Raw genomic sequence first — 16,547 nt, 5'->3', positions numbered from 1 at the left:
AAATACGTCGAAAAATCTGCCGGAAATATTCCCCCGGAAATTAGTCGGAAAATTCAACGGAAATTATGACCGATTTTTTTTTCCGCCGGAAAATCTGACGGAAATCTACGTTTTTCCTATAGTCATTCAGCAACGGTCGTCCATTAAACCACTCCCAATTTACTCTAGATCTTCCTTCTATTTATTTGTCATGTCACTCTCAAAAAACTATAAATAGAAAAATCATTTCTCATAAAAGGAGACCCAAGCAAGGAAGTGAAGCAAGAATAAAAGGAAAGAAGGAGAAGAAGAAGATAATTCTCTTGCCACCAGACTCCTCGACCACCGACGGACTTCAGCCCGGCCATTGATTGTTGTTGGACTTCTGCCCGACTGTTGACTAATACTGAACTTTCGCCGATTGATACTGAAATTCCACTTGGCTGCCGACTGACACCGTACTTCTGCCAATTAAAGCCATAATTCCACCCAGTTGCTGCCTAACGCCAGACATTCGCCGACTGACGCTAGATTTCCACTTGGTTCTCGATTGACAACGAACTTACATCCGAACATCAACTAACGCCGGACTTCTGCCTATTCACCAACTGATGCCAGAATTCCACTTAACAGCCGTCTATGATCTTTTTGACCTTTGTCGGGTCGTTCGCCAACTACGATCCTTCCGACCTTCATCCCCGGCCAACTATAGTCCTGCCGATCAATTGAACATATCAATTCTGATTCTTCCAATTTCCACCATGTAATGTATGATGTATAATGTATATATGCTACATCTATCCCCCAATGAAGGGTCTCATTTATAATCAACAACAAATACTAGTGAATTAATTCAAACTTGGCCAAGCCCCCTTGGTTTTTCCCCTTTTCAGATCTTTCAATGTAAACATATTGGTGTCTCTTATAAATGATGCACCATATCTCTTATTTGATTGTATGCTGAATCTTGGTACAAATCTAAGACGTTAAACTTTATATTTCTCTACCGCCGCGAATATTCCATGACGCAATAGTTATCATTAATATTAAACTTAAATTTATTTGAGCAACATCAATTTTTTTATAATAATGATGGACTAATTCCTCTTCCAACCCAAATTTCAAAAATTTATTATTATTTGACTTTAGAGATACAAATCAGACCATCATTCTTATATTATCATCTCGCTTTAATTAAACCATTTGTCGGACATAATATGTTAGGTTGAGTTCAACTTGAAATTTTTAATCCGTTTAAATAAATACTTAGTCAACCTAACCCCAATTGAGCCCAATCAGTAATAAATAGTATTGGCTAAAGCGTATTCTTCTATGGCAAGCATACGCCTCAGAACCAAATAATGAAATAATTAATTACCATTAATCCACGGTCAACTACTGTAATTATCCATTAATTTTTTTATGTATAAATCCACCGTTAAGCCTTCCATTATCTGAGAGCCTTTCTATGTCCTCATCATCTATTCATTCCCGCAGCGATGTCTAACATCCCCATCTCTCTCTGCAACTCTTCTCTCACTCTCTTCCTCCTCGCCATCTCCACCTCCGACGACCCCTGGCCTTTCTCTCTCTTCTAGGTTTTAATTTCTTGTCCTTAAATCGCTTTTAATTAAGAAAGTTCTTAAATCTGCGGTTTTGAAGGAGGGGAGAGAGAGAGAGAGAGAGGGAGGGAGATCAGTCATGAGAGGCGGCGGAGGAGCGAAGAAGGAGGCGGCGCTGCCGAAGGGATGCATGGCTGTTAGGGTTGGTGGGAGAGGGGAGGAGATGCAGAGGTTTGTTGTGCCTGTGGAGTACGTTAACCACCCGCTCTTCGTCGAGCTGCTCAAGGAGGCGGAGGAGGAGTATGGGTTCGAGCATACGGGGTCGATAAGGATACCGTGCCACGTGGAGGATTTCAGGCATGTGCAGGGTGTAATAGACCGCGAGAACGCCGGCCATGGCCATGGCCATCATCATCTCCATTTCTCCAATTGCTTCAAGGCGTGACTGTAACGCAATCTTCTTCTTTTCTGTCAAAGTTAATTTTTCTTTTTTTATTTTATTTTATTTAAGGAGAATATTGATGATGATGACGAAATATTTTGTGCTTTATGTATGCTATTGATTGGAGTGAAATGTGAAATACACTTTTCTTGTTGTTTGTATAATTATTTATTCATTTTCTCTGCATTTATGATGAATTTTAAAATGAAACAAAAATATATTTATTAGAATGAGATTTAAAGTTTTTAAATTTATTTTAATATTAATTAATATAAATGTTTCATAGAAGTATTCTCAAATTAAGGTTTCATTTAAGATTAATTTCTTGCTATTTTTTAAAGCAATTTTTTAGTGCAAAAATTTTTTAGTTAAAATTTTTGTTATTAAAAAATTGTTTTAAAAAACAGTAAGAAAATTGTCACAAACTAAACCTAAAAAAGCAATACCAGACTAAGCCTAACACTAATCTTAAAGTAAAAATAATAATTTTTAAGTTGAATTATGATATAATTTATATTGCGAATTATAAAAAAATTTGGATAAGGTTAGCTAACAAAATTTTAATGAGACTATATTAAATAATAAATTTTTATTAAATTCATCTTAAAAAATAATAGATATAAAAATTATTAAGCATATCCTAATTGATATTTTCCTAAATTAATATTTTAATTGTAATTTAAGTTTTAATCAATTGATAAATATATATATTTCAATTTAAATGAAAAAAATATTTAATCTAAAGTTTTTCTTGGACAATAGATTTGTTTAAAGATTAATGAAATATAAGAGTTAGTTGATTAAATATTTACTATATTTATCTCAAAATTAATTTAATATCTAAAAATTTATTTTTATTAAATTTGAATCATGATATTCTAAACCAACTTGTTTAAATAATTAGAAAAAAAAACTCTTATTAAATATCATACCAAATATTATCCTATTAAAATGATTCGCAATATCTTTTATAAATGTAGCATTTAAATTCTCTTTTAATAACTTTAAATTTATTTTAATAAAAAATTAGTTTTAATTAATGATTCATTAATATAGCTTTAATTCATATTCAAATCAGGCCTATCATCAGCACAATTACTTTCGCATTCACAGTTCTAAATGCCTTCTTACTATAGCCGCTGAGCAATTTACTTTATAAATTACCAATAACGTTAATTTTTTATTTTAATATTTTAATTATGACAAAATTAGAGGAAAATTACTCGTGAAAATATGGAATAAATTACTGATGTTTGAATAGGAATAATATTAATTATGACAAATAAATAATAACATTAATTACGATGTAACATCTCTTAGATCTCCAATGGATAAAAACCACTCGCATTGCAAATATTTAAATAAATCAATAACAATTTTAGTAAAATGAAAAAAGATCCAATAAATGATGATATATATGATATTTAACTATTGTGAGGTATTTTAAATGTGCGAGTTTTGAAAATATTGATGTTTAGTCTAAAGTTTAAAATTTTGTAAGAATTTAGAGTTTAATATCTAGTTAAATTTTGGTATATTTGAAAATTGTTAGATTAAGGTTACGTTTAATTGTGACAATTATCTTATTGCTTCTTAAAATAGCTTAGAGAATCAGAAGTAAGTTGTCCAAAATGAAACCTTAATCATTTTTTAAACATACTATAAATTATCTTCCATTGTCCCCTTAATTGCCACCGTGGCCGCTTACTGCTGCCTTCTATTTGATGTCGGCTATTGACATCATTGATCTTTGCACTTTATTTACTTTACTTCGCTATATATAAAAAATTAATGTATTTATTTTATAATCATCTAAATAACTTCAAATATCTCAAATATATTATATTTTTTTCCATTGTATTGAAATTTAATTATTTCATATTTATTTTTCTTAAAGTAGAAGAATAAGGCTTCAGAACAATTTTTTGCCATTGATTCTTTTGTGAATGATCCAAATCTATAGTTGCACTTTCTTTAGGTTTGTAGTTCCTTGGCTGCATTTTATCCCTTTGGTTCTATTGTTCTATAAATAGAGATGGTTGCAATAAGTTTTGGATTCAAGCCAAGACACAACTCTCATTGATCTGCTGGTTTGGAGCTTAGGCTACCAACTAAGAGGTCTTGGGTTCGAGTTTTGTGTATGTGATGTGTGCATGAGTCTGCCTTAATTGGCCTAAATGTCAAAAAAAAAAAAAAATTCAAACCAAGCAATAAGAGTTCATCATTCTGATTTGCTCTCTCTCTACCCCCCAAAAGGACCAATGCACAACAATCTCCACATTAATTGGTCCGATTTTATGAAAAAAAAAATCACATATGCGCCTCTTGCGATCTAATTGGCTCTCTGCACTAACTCCACGAGCAAATCTACTGAATCGAGACCAATCCCATTTGTGTTCAGCCTCCATAGTATTTTCCAATCAACGACTTCAACTCATGCTCCTACGCGTACTAAACATGTGCCCCTGCTTTACTCGTTGTTCCTCCCGTGATTCGCACTCTCGTACCTTGTGTAGCTTCTGCTCCTACATGGCACGCTTGCTCTCCAGCACTAAGCACACTTTGGCTTGCCATTCTTCCCCAAACACTCGTGCGCGTTCCAACCTGCGCCAGCTTTCACCCATCTAATTATGTGTTTAGGCTCAATCGCAAGACCGTCTCGTGCGGCTTGTCCGACTATGCTCCACCCGTGCTACACGCGCGTCTAACCTGCCACTCCCGAGTCCTAGGCTACCGAGTCCGACCCTTTCCTTTGTGATAACCATGCCTAGTGCAACACGGATGTGAGCCCTATTGTCCACCACTCCTCGCTCGTGCGTCTAAGCGCCCGGCCCATACAGTTTCTGATTGCGCCTCTAATCTTCCATGCGATTAGCCTGCTGTGCGACCTTACATCTTCCTTAGATTACAAAACATTTCTCCTTCACCAAAATCACCTCAAGGAGGCGTTGATATTACTTGTTATGAAAATCTTGGATGAAGCTTGAGCTTCTTGGATGTGTGTGTGCGTCAGAGAGAGAGACAGAGAGAGAGAGAGAGAGAGCTACATGAATCCTAAATTTTTTTATTCAATTGGGCTTATTACAAGGGGCTCGTTACATCATCCTACATATGTGATATCATGCTAGAACAACCTAATCTAAAACCGGACCTATACACAACAGGAGTAAACAAATTAATTGTACCTTTAAAAATTTTTAAGTCATTTATTTTGAGATGTGGGTGAATATTAGTCAGAAAAAATAGGTCAAAATATTTTAAATAAAATAATCTTAAATTTATTAGAGCTATTTTAAGATAGTTCTAATAAATAATAATCAACTAAAATTTCTACTCAAAATATTCTCCTCATATGCTTTTTTTTTCTTCAATACTTTAATCTGCAAAAATATATTTAAAAAATGTAAAATTACCCTTTTTAATCTTAATAAAAAATAGGAATATTTTTACTCAAAAAATTTATTTTCTCATATACGAAAAACCGATAGATGGCAAAGTTTAATCGATATAGGACTTCATCTGAGACATCTTTCTTATTATTTTTAAAAGTAAAGTCTTCGTATAAAAATTTCTTGAATTTAAATTTTTATAATGAAAAAATTTCTATAAAAAATAATAAAAAAGCTATCCAAACGAAACCTTAATTATAACATGGGCCCTGGGAGACAATCACCCTTTCCATAAAAATGGACAGCTTACTCTATAAACCAATTGTTTAAGATCTTAATCAAAAAAATAAACAAAATCGTCCAATGATGTTTGTTTTATGTATGGACTTATATATATATATATATCCATGGAATCCAATTGGCATCAAAATTTCATGATAAAGATGGCTATAAAAATCTAATTGAAGGGAGTAGGGACAATTTTTATGGAAACTATTTAACTTTATATGCTAATGTGGAAGTAGGTTTGTAAATGAATCAAACGTTTGGCAAACTACTTACAAATCGGTTTGATTGTAGCTATTTTATGACCGTTTGATTTGCTATTCAAATAAAGATGTTTGAACAACTATTTTTTCTACTTGTTTATATTCATAAACAATATCATTTGAAGCTCGTGAATAGGCTCGATGCTATGTTCGACAATAAGCTTGTTAAGGGTATCTCCAATCGAGTGTCATTCACATGTTTGCAGCTCCAACGAGCGTCCACCAAAACGGCAAATGAAAATGCAGTTTGGCATTTTATCTAAACTATGAACAGTGCGACACCAATATTGATATTGCACTATTAAAAAACCTTTTTATTTTATTTCTATTTTTTTAATCATAAAATTATCCTAAATTTATTAAATTTTAACATTTTGATCCAAAATATATCAATTTAACTTATGTTATCAATCTTATAATTTTAATATGTTTAATTTTTTAATGCTATTAATTTATTTAAATTAGGTTGAAATAGAAGTTGTGAGAGAAGTGCCACCTCCGGAGGTCGAAATGGTGGTTGATGATAATACTCGATTTCAAAAATTCATTGCTCGTCATAGACAAATCGAGGATAAAGATACTCACATTCAACTTTGAAATGCATTTATTGATCATTTGCGAAAACAGTGTACTAATTTTGCTGTCTAGTTACATGTGTTTTTTTTTTTCGTTTCTATTTATGTGTTCTAATGTAAATTTTATTTTATTTAATAAATATTTATTTTATTAAGTGCCCATTTTGAATTAATTTATTGAGTAATATTTATTTTTGTTAAAAAAATTATAAGTGAATCTAATTTGAATAATTGATAAATATAAGGGTATAATTGAAAATAAATATACAAATAGAGATTAGAAAGAGTATTCATAGAATATTCTTTTTTATGTTAGAAATAGAGTTCGGTTGAAAATGAATAAATATTTGATATACATGATTGTTTTTTTTTATTATTATTTTTCTATTTGATATGATTGTTACAAGATTTTGAAGTGAAAAATACAAGATGCCTCTTTGGATTCATTGCCGGACTGTTTCTTACATGAACTAGTGGTTGGTGTCACCTGGAATTTACCTGGGCACTTTTCATCTTTGATACAAAACACCTTAAATGCCATTTCCATTTCGGATAGTTCTGGGCCTTCTCTGTGTTGGAACAACAAAAAGAACTATAAATTTAAGCATTTTATTGATGAGTATTATTCTGGGTTACCAAATTGCGGTTGGTATAAAATGATTTGGCATAAACGAAACATTCTAATGCATACGGTATTTGTATGGCTGGCTTTGGTGGGGGGTTTGAAGACTGTTGTGGCTCTAAACTTTAGACAGATTCATGTTTCGTTATTATGCAATTTGTGTTATTCTAACACTGAATATGTTTCCCATTTATACTTTGATTGCCCGTATTCTTTCTCTATTTTGAAAACCCTCATTCCTGGGAGCAGTTGTTTCCTTTTGAGACCATCTATTATGCAGCTGTATGATTGGCTATCTGATGTTTATGGGGAAAATTCTGAGAAGTTGAATTTTTATAAACTTGTTGTTGGCTGTGTTATCTATTATACTTGGAGAGAAAGAAATAATAGGAGGTTTGGAGGTAAATTTCAATGTGTTATCTCTGTTCTGCTTTGTATCAAAAGGACTCTTTTTGAAAAAGTTTCAAAATGGAATGGTGGAATCAAATTGCTAGAAGAATTATAAATTGGCAGGTGCTCCTTCCTTCTGTCCCGTCTCTAAATGCCTGCATAGATTGCCTTGTCTGGACAATGATGAAACTCCCAAAGCATGCCCCTTGGACGGACTTCAGGCAACCAGGTTTCCGTGAATTCGACGTTGACATTTTACAATCTGAGTCCAGACTTTTGGCTGGGGAGTTCTATTGGCTCTTCGTGGTTCAATTCGGTATATGCCTACTCATTGGTGCTATAGGTTTCGTTTTGGTGTTGCCTTATTTTAATGCCTCACTTTTTGGTTGTCTGTGGTTCAATTTGGTCTCTGCTCACTCAGGACTTCTGAAGCTGCTGCTCTGCTTGCTTCTCTTCTACAGAAGTTTTATATCCAAATTTTTGCAACTACCACGTTTTTGGATCTTCATCTTATACTTTAGATATGTAAAAGGTGGTATAGTTGGGGTTTATTTCTTTTTCTCTGCATAAGTTTTTGTTTCTACTTATGTGGACTTGTCTTTACATGTAAGTTATTTACTTGTAATCTTTTTCCACTCTTGAAATATATGGGCTAAGGCCCCAAAATTTCCCAAAAAAACAATAAAATAAAATAAAATTTTCAGTTGTATATGCCCTAATAAGCTCGGTGCATGTTTGATACCGAGATTGGGAAGAAGCTCATTTAAAAAATCGATTGGTTTTCAATATGTAGCTCGATTAAGTAATGTTATGACTTACGAAACGATGCAAAAACAACAACAACAATCCTTTATCCCACTATGTGAGGAAAAATTATTACGTCCGGTGTCCGGATTTGTCCGGCATCACCAAAATACACTGGGACCCAGTGCATTCCGGTGATGTGGTGCATCTGGATTGGGTGTCCGGACATTCGGTGACCGGACGTAATAATTTGCCCTATGTGAGGCCGGCTACATGAATTTTTTTTAATGCTTTATTTTTATACTTTCTTATTATTTTAAGAACCAATAAATTAGTCGTCCTAAACAAAACTGGAGTCTCTTTTAAAATATGAAACTATAACTTTTATTAAAAAAAAAATTTGAGATATATGAATTTTTGCAATAACTTCGAAAAATAATTTATTACTATTGGTGGAGGAGCACTAAAGTATGAAGGGGGGTCTGTATAGTCCATCCAAATTATTAAGAGATCACAAATGGTCAGCGAGCTGATGATTTTCTAGAGATCTATCTAATTAAGTATCACAGTAAGTTTGTGAGGAAAGCCATTAAAAAAATAATACTAATAAAGAAAAAAAAAAAAAAGAGAGAAAATAACAGAGAGGTTAGAGCTAAGAACACGCAGAGTGGCTTCCATGATCATCATCAGGAGCTTTTCAAGGTTAGGTCATAGGACCACATCAACTTGTCCTATTGAAAGCAATTCTAATATTTTTTAGGACTTAATAATTCATTTGATGCTGACTTGGAATAATTAATTTGACGTTGAATTAGGGTTTTTGGAATAAATGTAGTTGGTTGATTGATGGGTTTCTGGAATTATTAGATTATAAATTAGTTTCTAAGAATACCTTTGAGAAGAAATTATTTAATTTGAAGTCTGAACGGAAAAAACTGTTCGGCCTGTAAGTATACATACGGTGCACACACATTCTACAAAAAATTTGATACACATTGTGTACAAATGTGTACACTTATATATTCGGATGGTTCTTCCCGTTCAAACTCCGCACAAAATAATTTATCCCGTTTGAGATGGTTTCAATTTTTTATAAAGTGGCTATAAAACAATTGTGAGAAAAGTAATTTTTTTACATAACAAATAATTTTTTTAGTACAAAAAAAATTCTTAAAAGTAAAAAAAAAAAAACAAAATAGAAAGTGTGGTTAAGGCTTCGTTTGAAATAACTTTCTTATTGCTTTCTAAAGCAGTAGGCTGAAATCTGTCTCAAACGAAACCTAAGATTTGAAAAAATAATAATAATAAGAAAACTATCTCAAACGAAGCATTAGTTTATCATAGGGATCAACCTATGATCTTCACTAGATTGGATAAGCACTAAGCACCTTCAAAGAATTTTGTGGCATTAAGCCATTGTTACTTATATTAATGACATTCTTTCAAGTTGGCTTATAGTAGATACAGGTTAGTAGATCGAACTACTATAAATTTTTTTATTTTTATTACAATGCTTTCTTGACCTCTTATACCATGATTATATTTCTTTCCTAATTCTTATTTTGAACTTTCAGTTTGTGATTTCTTCTTATTTCCCTAGATAACAAGATTATATAATGTACATTTTTGATATTGTATGAGAGATTGACAATTATATTGTGGGAAGAAATAAGTGCTAAAAATGAAACAAGTTACTAATTTGAAATCGACCGTATTGATTTCGTGGCAAAAAAGAAAAGAAAAAAAATCTAATTTGAAAAAAATAATAATTTCATAAGATTAAATTCATCATCACAATTCAATTTTGAAAGATTTCACTTTTTTTTTTTTTTTTTTTTTTTTTTTTTTTTTTTTGACATTTCTTGTACCATAAAATTTAAATTTGCAAAATTCGGAATATTCAGACAAAATTTTCATCATTTTATAATTATTAAATTTGTTTTAAAAATAATATAATACATAATTAACCAGTCAAGCTTTTTATTATACCAATCTCAAATTAAATTAAATGTTTATAATATTTGTTATTACCAAATTCAGATTAGGACATTCTATTCATCAGATTCAAATATTTTCCAAGAGAATTAAAAGCTTTCTTGTGCTGGAAACAGGAAGACAGTGGAACTTTAACACTGCTCAACTTACAATTTTTATCAAATTTAGGATCTGTCTGAGATAACTTTTTGGATGTTTTAAGTTTTAGACAAAAATCATTATTTTTTCACTGCTTTCAAGAAATGTTTATATAAAAAAATAATTTTACAAAACAATAAGAAAACCGCCCTAAACTAAGCATTACTTTATTGTTGCTTTCTTACTGCTTTACAAAAATTTTTGTGATGAAAAACTATTTTGTTTATAACCATAACAGCTAAGTGTTTTCCCAACAGTAACTTCACTAAAAATTTTATAAAACACATTATCTATCCCAAACAGAACCTGTAAATACAGATCTTGTACATGCAGATTGCTATTTGCCTATTAACTCTGTAAATATTACATCTTAAAGAGATTAGCAGTAAGAGATTAATTATACAAAGATAAAGATTTGAAGTTTATTGCTATTTGGTTGCTTGTCCAGTCCAGTAGCTCTTCACAGCAATCAAGATCTTTTCAGGATTGAATGGTCCACTCTCATGGTCCATCATCTTACTATCCCATCTCATTCCCCTTATGAGTGTTTGAATCTTTACCAAAACCTCCACAGTATCTCTGAACAATACTGTTCCCTCTGGCCTCAGTATTCTATCCATCTCTAGGAGAATATATGTTATGTCACATCTACATTTTCACAAGGAGAAAATTTTATTTTTATATCGTTGCTTTTTCACTATGCTTTATAATTCTTAAAGAATTCAATTAAACAAACAAACAACAATGACAATATCAAGGCTTTATCCCACTATGTGGGGTGAGCTACATGAATCTTTTTTCTCCATTGTGTCCGATTAAGAGTCAAATTCTCGTTTAGATCTAATAAAGAAATGTCATTTCTAATATTTTCTAACCAAGTCTTTTTAGGTCTACCTCTACTTTTCTTAACATAGGTTAAATCTAATACATCTACTCTACTAACTGAGTCATCAGAAGGCCGCTTTTTATGTGACCCAACAATCAAAGATGACTCTCTCTAATCTTATCTGCCATTGGAGCTGTTCCAACCTTTTCACGTATATGCTCATTTTGTATTTTGTCTCTAAGAGTAAAGCCACTTATTAACCTGAACATCCTCATCTCTGCAACACTTAACTTAATATAATGCTTCTCTTTTAATAGTCAACATTCAAAGCCATAAAGCATTGCAGGTCTAACCACCATCTTATAAAATTTTCCCTTAAGTTTGTGTGGTACATTTCTATTCCAGGACAAGTACAACTAAAATTCCTTTTGACTGCCATTTCCTTAATTTCATAATTTCAGGATGATGCATTGAACACAAAGAAGAAATAGAAGATGGTATTTACCAGCATCAAACTAAGCAAGAGCATAATTCAGGCCATAAGATTTTTCTAGTTATGCTTCTTATAAGAACAAGAAATGAATCGAGTAATTTTCTTGCTTACCTATCATTTGGGCTACTTCTTAATAATATTTATCATTATCTAAGCTTGACTTCAAGGCTTTGGTATTTTTAACTTGGGCTTTATTTGGGACGATTTTTTTATTATTTTTTAAAGCAGCTTTAAGAAACACCGTCCCAAACGAAACCTTGGTTTAACAGTCATTTGAGCTACTTGGAAAAGCTAAGTATAAAGAATAATAAGAAAGTACTCATGATTCATGAAGGATACCTTTCTTGGTAGGTGCTGAAAACACCATCAGCATGGATGAAGTCATAAGTTCTAGGATATGTTGAGAATGCTTCGCACCAATCCTGATAAGTGCCGATGAATCCCCTTTCGTAAATAACACCAAGCGTATCCTGATCAGAATTCACAGGAACAACATTCATCACCCAAACTTGGTACTTGTCTATCGCCGCGGCGAATCCTCCAATGTTGGCATTCATGTCCATCACATTTCGATAGCGTCCTCGGCTTAGTGTTGGTGCAAGCTTCTTGTAGTATGCCACCCTCTCCTTCCACATCTTGTTATCCTCCTCAAACTTCTCAGCGGTAATGCCGGGAATAGTTCCCATGCTTATTCGAGGCGGCACGGCAAAAGCCCTCTCTGGCCATTTTCGCAGCTCTCCGCCGGCAACATCAACATCTTTGCTGGTTTCTGGCAATGGAGTAATGCAAGTCTCCATTTTCTTGTACCAAGCAGCATCAGCATTGCCATTCTTGCATATGTGGGGTGTTTGATAAACTTTTCTTGAATTGATGCATTCATTATGGTTGATGGGCTTCTGCCAAATAGACAGATCTTCCTTTTCGATCACTTTCTTCCAGCATATGTGTGTGGCAACCTCCTCTATCGCATCTTGTTCTTGCTTCAGATCTTCTTGAGTTCTTTCCCAGCCTCTGTAATACTTCTTCCAATGGATAGGTGGACCTGAAAGAATCCAGAATCCTCCAGGTCGTAGAACCCTGTCAACCTCCAATAGATACAGACCCTCTGAAGCGAATGCAGAATCCCTCAATATAATAATCCAATAGAATGAATAGGACAATATATAATGCTACTTTATACAAATATTTGAAAGTTTCTTTCATTATAACAAAACTAAACTTCTGTAGAATGTTAGGAATCATAAATTTAACTTAATCAATACATAAAAAATGCAAATTTTAAGACAGAGATACCCACCATGAGCTTGCCAGGGGATCAAGCAGCGAGAACAGTGAGCCATATCGAAAGATCTTGCAGGATATGGAATCCTCATTGATGCCATTACTCCTATCATGGCTGGAACTCCTCGTTCCAGCGCAAACTGGACCTGTGCCTCGTGTGTATCTCTCGGAGCAAAAGACATTGTCAGTACGCTCTTCTTCAGTAGATAAGCTCCCCAACTTGCAACCTTCAAAATTTCAAAAACATTTTTAAAAAGGTCTCACAATTCACTTATCAAAGAAATTTTTTTACAGAACCGAAAAAGGATGGATCTTTAAGAGCATACTCCACAACCAGTATCAATTGCAGTCCTTATACTCCCATCAGTTAACGGAATGAGTTCATTGATATCATCAATATAAGCATCAGCGCCTTCAGGAAACATCGTGCCGCCACCTGGGAATAGGAAACGATCACCCTCAACCTGGATCCAGTTCTGAACAGCCTTCTCAACACTTAGTTTCTTGTGAGGGATGTTGTGGTACCAAGCATAATCTCTGCTTTGAGGCCACTTGAAAGGTTTCTTATACCCTGGCGGAGCTGGGATCAAGCATCTGATAAGCTCATCCTTGGTAGGACAATGGCGTTCTCTATAAACCAGCATTGCTCTTTCAAACCTCCTCCCTCTGGTTCGGTCCTCGCAAGGAGTGTATTCACTGAAGTTCATGGCACAAGGTTGAAAGTTCTCCATGGAAGGTGAAGTATTTTTTAGGTCTAGCTGGTGGTGAGCATTGAAATCAAGGTTGGCATTTGATTGTAAGGAGGTGGCACCATGGAGGCTGTTCTTCGACAAGGCGGTACTGTCACTGATGTCGTCGCACCTGACTTTGGAGATATTTGAATGGTTGGATTTGGGAATGGAAGAGTTCTGCCAAGCGCCTATAACGTAGAAGATGGCACAGAGGCTGCTTATTGCTAGGATCCATGTGAGGCGCTGCCTCCTCGATTCCAGCTGGTAGAAATTGGCAGGCCCAGGGTAGTCCTTAGCCATTGCACCTGGAACAAAATTAGAACTTGTAGGTTTTAGAGGGTAGTGAAGATTCGGAGCTGGAGGTTAAGCAAATCAAAATGGAAAATTTAAGATGGTTTTCTTCAAATGAGAGGAAGAAAGCTCTAGGTTTTCTTCAAACGAGGACAAAGGTGGGTTTTTTAATCACCTCGTGCAACAAAGAACAGGCATTTAATGCAAGTGGATTTGGTAAAGTAATAAGGGCTGAACACAGGAACAAGATGATGGGAACTTATTCAAAGCATAGGGTTTATAATAGAAGCATTGACTGTTCAAGCACTTTATTGCTTTCATAAATATGCATCAGATAATTGATGGTGAAAAGAGACCAGTGAGAAGGAGCGAGCTATTGCAGAGGATAACACAATACTGACCTCTTTTCAGGATGAAGTCATTGGGAAACCCTTGAAACGTTCCTTTCACATATACTAAGCAGGAAGAAGATACACCAAGACAAGAAAAAGGCCGAAATCTCTATAAGCCTGAACTGTGAAGTTCCAGTTATCCTCCCGGAAAGGCAAAGATTCTGAAATTCACCTCACTCGTCTCCTGCCAAGGAGAAAAAGACGACCAATCCTCCGGAAGGAAAGAGGGATAGCTATTACTCTGTATTGACATAAAGAAAAACAAATAAGAAATCAGAATCTTCCCACTGTCTCACATGGCTGATCATTACCTGTACAAGCTGCCTCCTTTTCTTTTCTTTTGTTCCTTATTCAAAATACGGTAAAGCCCTCCGGAAGTCGCCTTCTTCCTTCTTCTTCTTCCTCAGCTAAAGCTGCCGCCGCCGCCGCCGCCGCCGCCACTGCAAAATTTTCGGGATTAAGAGGAAAAATACAAAGCTTCAATCTTTCGGGATTAAGAGGACTGGATGCTTTGCGGCGCTTTCTCTCTCAAGTACGCTGCTTTAGCTTTACCTCGCTTGCTTGCTATTGTCCACTAGATTAGGATTAGATCAACGGCACAATAAAGGCGGAGAGAGCTGGGGATTCGGAGATAGGCCAGTCTCAAATGTTTTTCCGGTTTGGGACGGTTGGGCTGTGGTGACAGCCGAATTCAATTTAAGTAAGGCGCCGTTTTATTTGAAATATTTGAAGCATAGTATGAAAGTATATAGAAAATAAAATATTTTAATTGTTTAGTTGGATGAAAATTTTAAAATTTAATTATTTAGTTGGATGAAAACAATAAAAATAAGTTGTTGATCTATTTAAAATTTAATATTTAGCTTATTTTTTATTTTAAAATCATTCAATTTGAATCATTTTTAATGCACTATATCACCTTTTCACTGAGCATTGTTAGGAGTGGAGTAAAAATTTTTTATCAATAGGAGCACAAATTAATGATTTTTAAAATACGATTAATCTTTTTTTTTTTAACTTTTTTACTTTCTATTTAATAGAGCATAGTGAAATAATATTTTTGACTTCCAATAATATAAATATTTATTTTAAATAAATTATTGAATTCTATATATTATATTATATTAATTTTCTTATATTAAAATATATGATTATCTTATTTCATTTTAAATATTTAAGTGTTATTAAAAATAAATAAAACATACATTATTTTTCTTTATGTGTTGTGGACTAAGAAATTTGTGGCAATAGAGAGAAAAGATTTTACGTCTCAGTAATGCACAAAAATTCAGCACACTAACATGCAATTAAGATGACAAAGAAATACTAAAAATTTTACGTGAAAAATTATGAAAAGAGAGAAAATTATGGGATCTTGCCCGGTCTTGATTATTGTTTGAATAAGTTATAAAAGTTGACATGTCCTTCAACTTGAGAATAATATGAAAATAATATTTTAAAGATCTTGCCGAACTTTGGATGGGTATTCTTAAGCTCGAATGAATGACAAATGTTGGAAATCTGGTGGCAATAGTTAGGAGAATGTTTATCTGAGGTATGATGATGGTTGGAGATTCGACAATGTCCAATGAAGGAGTGGAAGTCCGGTAACAGTTGATGGTTTGGAAGAGATTTCGTGGGGCCAACGAACGGCCAAAGTCTGGCGATGGTCTGAAGCCAGGAGGAGATCTGGCAGTGATTAACGAACGGGCGAAAGTCTGGTGACGGCCGGAACTTAGGAGGATATTCAGTAGTGGCCAACAAACAGGCAAAAGTTTTGTGACAGTTGATGATCGGGGAGAAATCTGGTGGCTATTGATGAACGGGCGAAAGTCCAACGATGGTCAATGATCAGGAAGAAAATCTGGCAGCTGTTAGGTGGTAAGAAAGCTTCCAAGTTTTCTTCTTTCTTCCTCCCCCTCACGTGAAGAATGAGAGGTTTATTTATAATTTTTTTGGAGTGGCATGCCTAGTAAATATGGAGAAGATCAATGGTATGTTGAGAGTGTTCCATCAGATGACTTATATTGACCCCCCTTGATCATGGAGCATTTATCAAACATCTATTAACATGTCATATTCAGATATCATTTAGTTATCCAATTAATACTATGAATCTTTTAAGTAGGCTTTGGTCATTTGATTTGGA

General features: G+C 33.9%; 2 protein-coding genes across 6 annotated transcripts; one reads left to right on the top strand and one right to left on the bottom strand.

Moving 5' to 3' along the window:
* Positions 1-1,444: 1,444 nt before the first annotated feature.
* LOC110100254 (auxin-responsive protein SAUR32) lies at positions 1,445-2,147 on the top strand. Its single transcript, XM_020827682.2, has one exon. It carries the CDS (start codon positions 1,681-1,683, stop codon positions 1,984-1,986), a length of 306 nt encoding a protein of 101 aa, XP_020683341.1. The 5' UTR covers positions 1,445-1,680; the 3' UTR covers positions 1,987-2,147.
* An 8,482-nt stretch (positions 2,148-10,629) lies between these two features.
* Positions 10,630-15,094, bottom strand: LOC110100248 (probable methyltransferase PMT17). Of its 5 annotated transcripts, none has more exons than XM_028694353.1 (7): positions 14,951-15,094; positions 14,710-14,838; positions 14,408-14,639; positions 13,311-14,020; positions 13,001-13,211; positions 12,043-12,808; positions 10,813-11,032 (listed from the first exon to the last, which is right to left on the bottom strand). In XM_028694353.1, the coding sequence occupies exons 4-7, from the start codon at positions 14,013-14,015 to the stop codon at positions 10,813-10,815; spliced, it is 1,902 nt and encodes a 633-aa protein (XP_028550186.1). In that variant the 5' UTR covers positions 14,016-14,020; positions 14,408-14,639; positions 14,710-14,838; positions 14,951-15,094. The 5 variants fall into 5 exon arrangements, with proteins under 5 accessions (XP_020683333.1, XP_028550186.1, XP_028550188.1 ...); XM_028694355.1 differs by having other exon boundaries at positions 14,408-14,582; XM_020827674.2 differs by lacking the exon at positions 14,951-15,094 and having other exon boundaries at positions 10,630-11,032; positions 14,710-14,944.
* Between the last annotated feature and the right edge of the window lie 1,453 nt (positions 15,095-16,547).

The sequence above is a fragment of the Dendrobium catenatum genome, unplaced genomic scaffold (assembly GCF_001605985.2).
Source record: "Dendrobium catenatum unplaced genomic scaffold, ASM160598v2 fragScaff_scaffold_464, whole genome shotgun sequence".
NCBI classification, from domain to species: Eukaryota; Viridiplantae; Streptophyta; class Magnoliopsida; order Asparagales; family Orchidaceae; genus Dendrobium; species Dendrobium catenatum.
The sequence above is the reverse complement of the archived record's forward strand: the minus strand, read 5'-3'. Positions and strand labels throughout refer to the sequence as shown.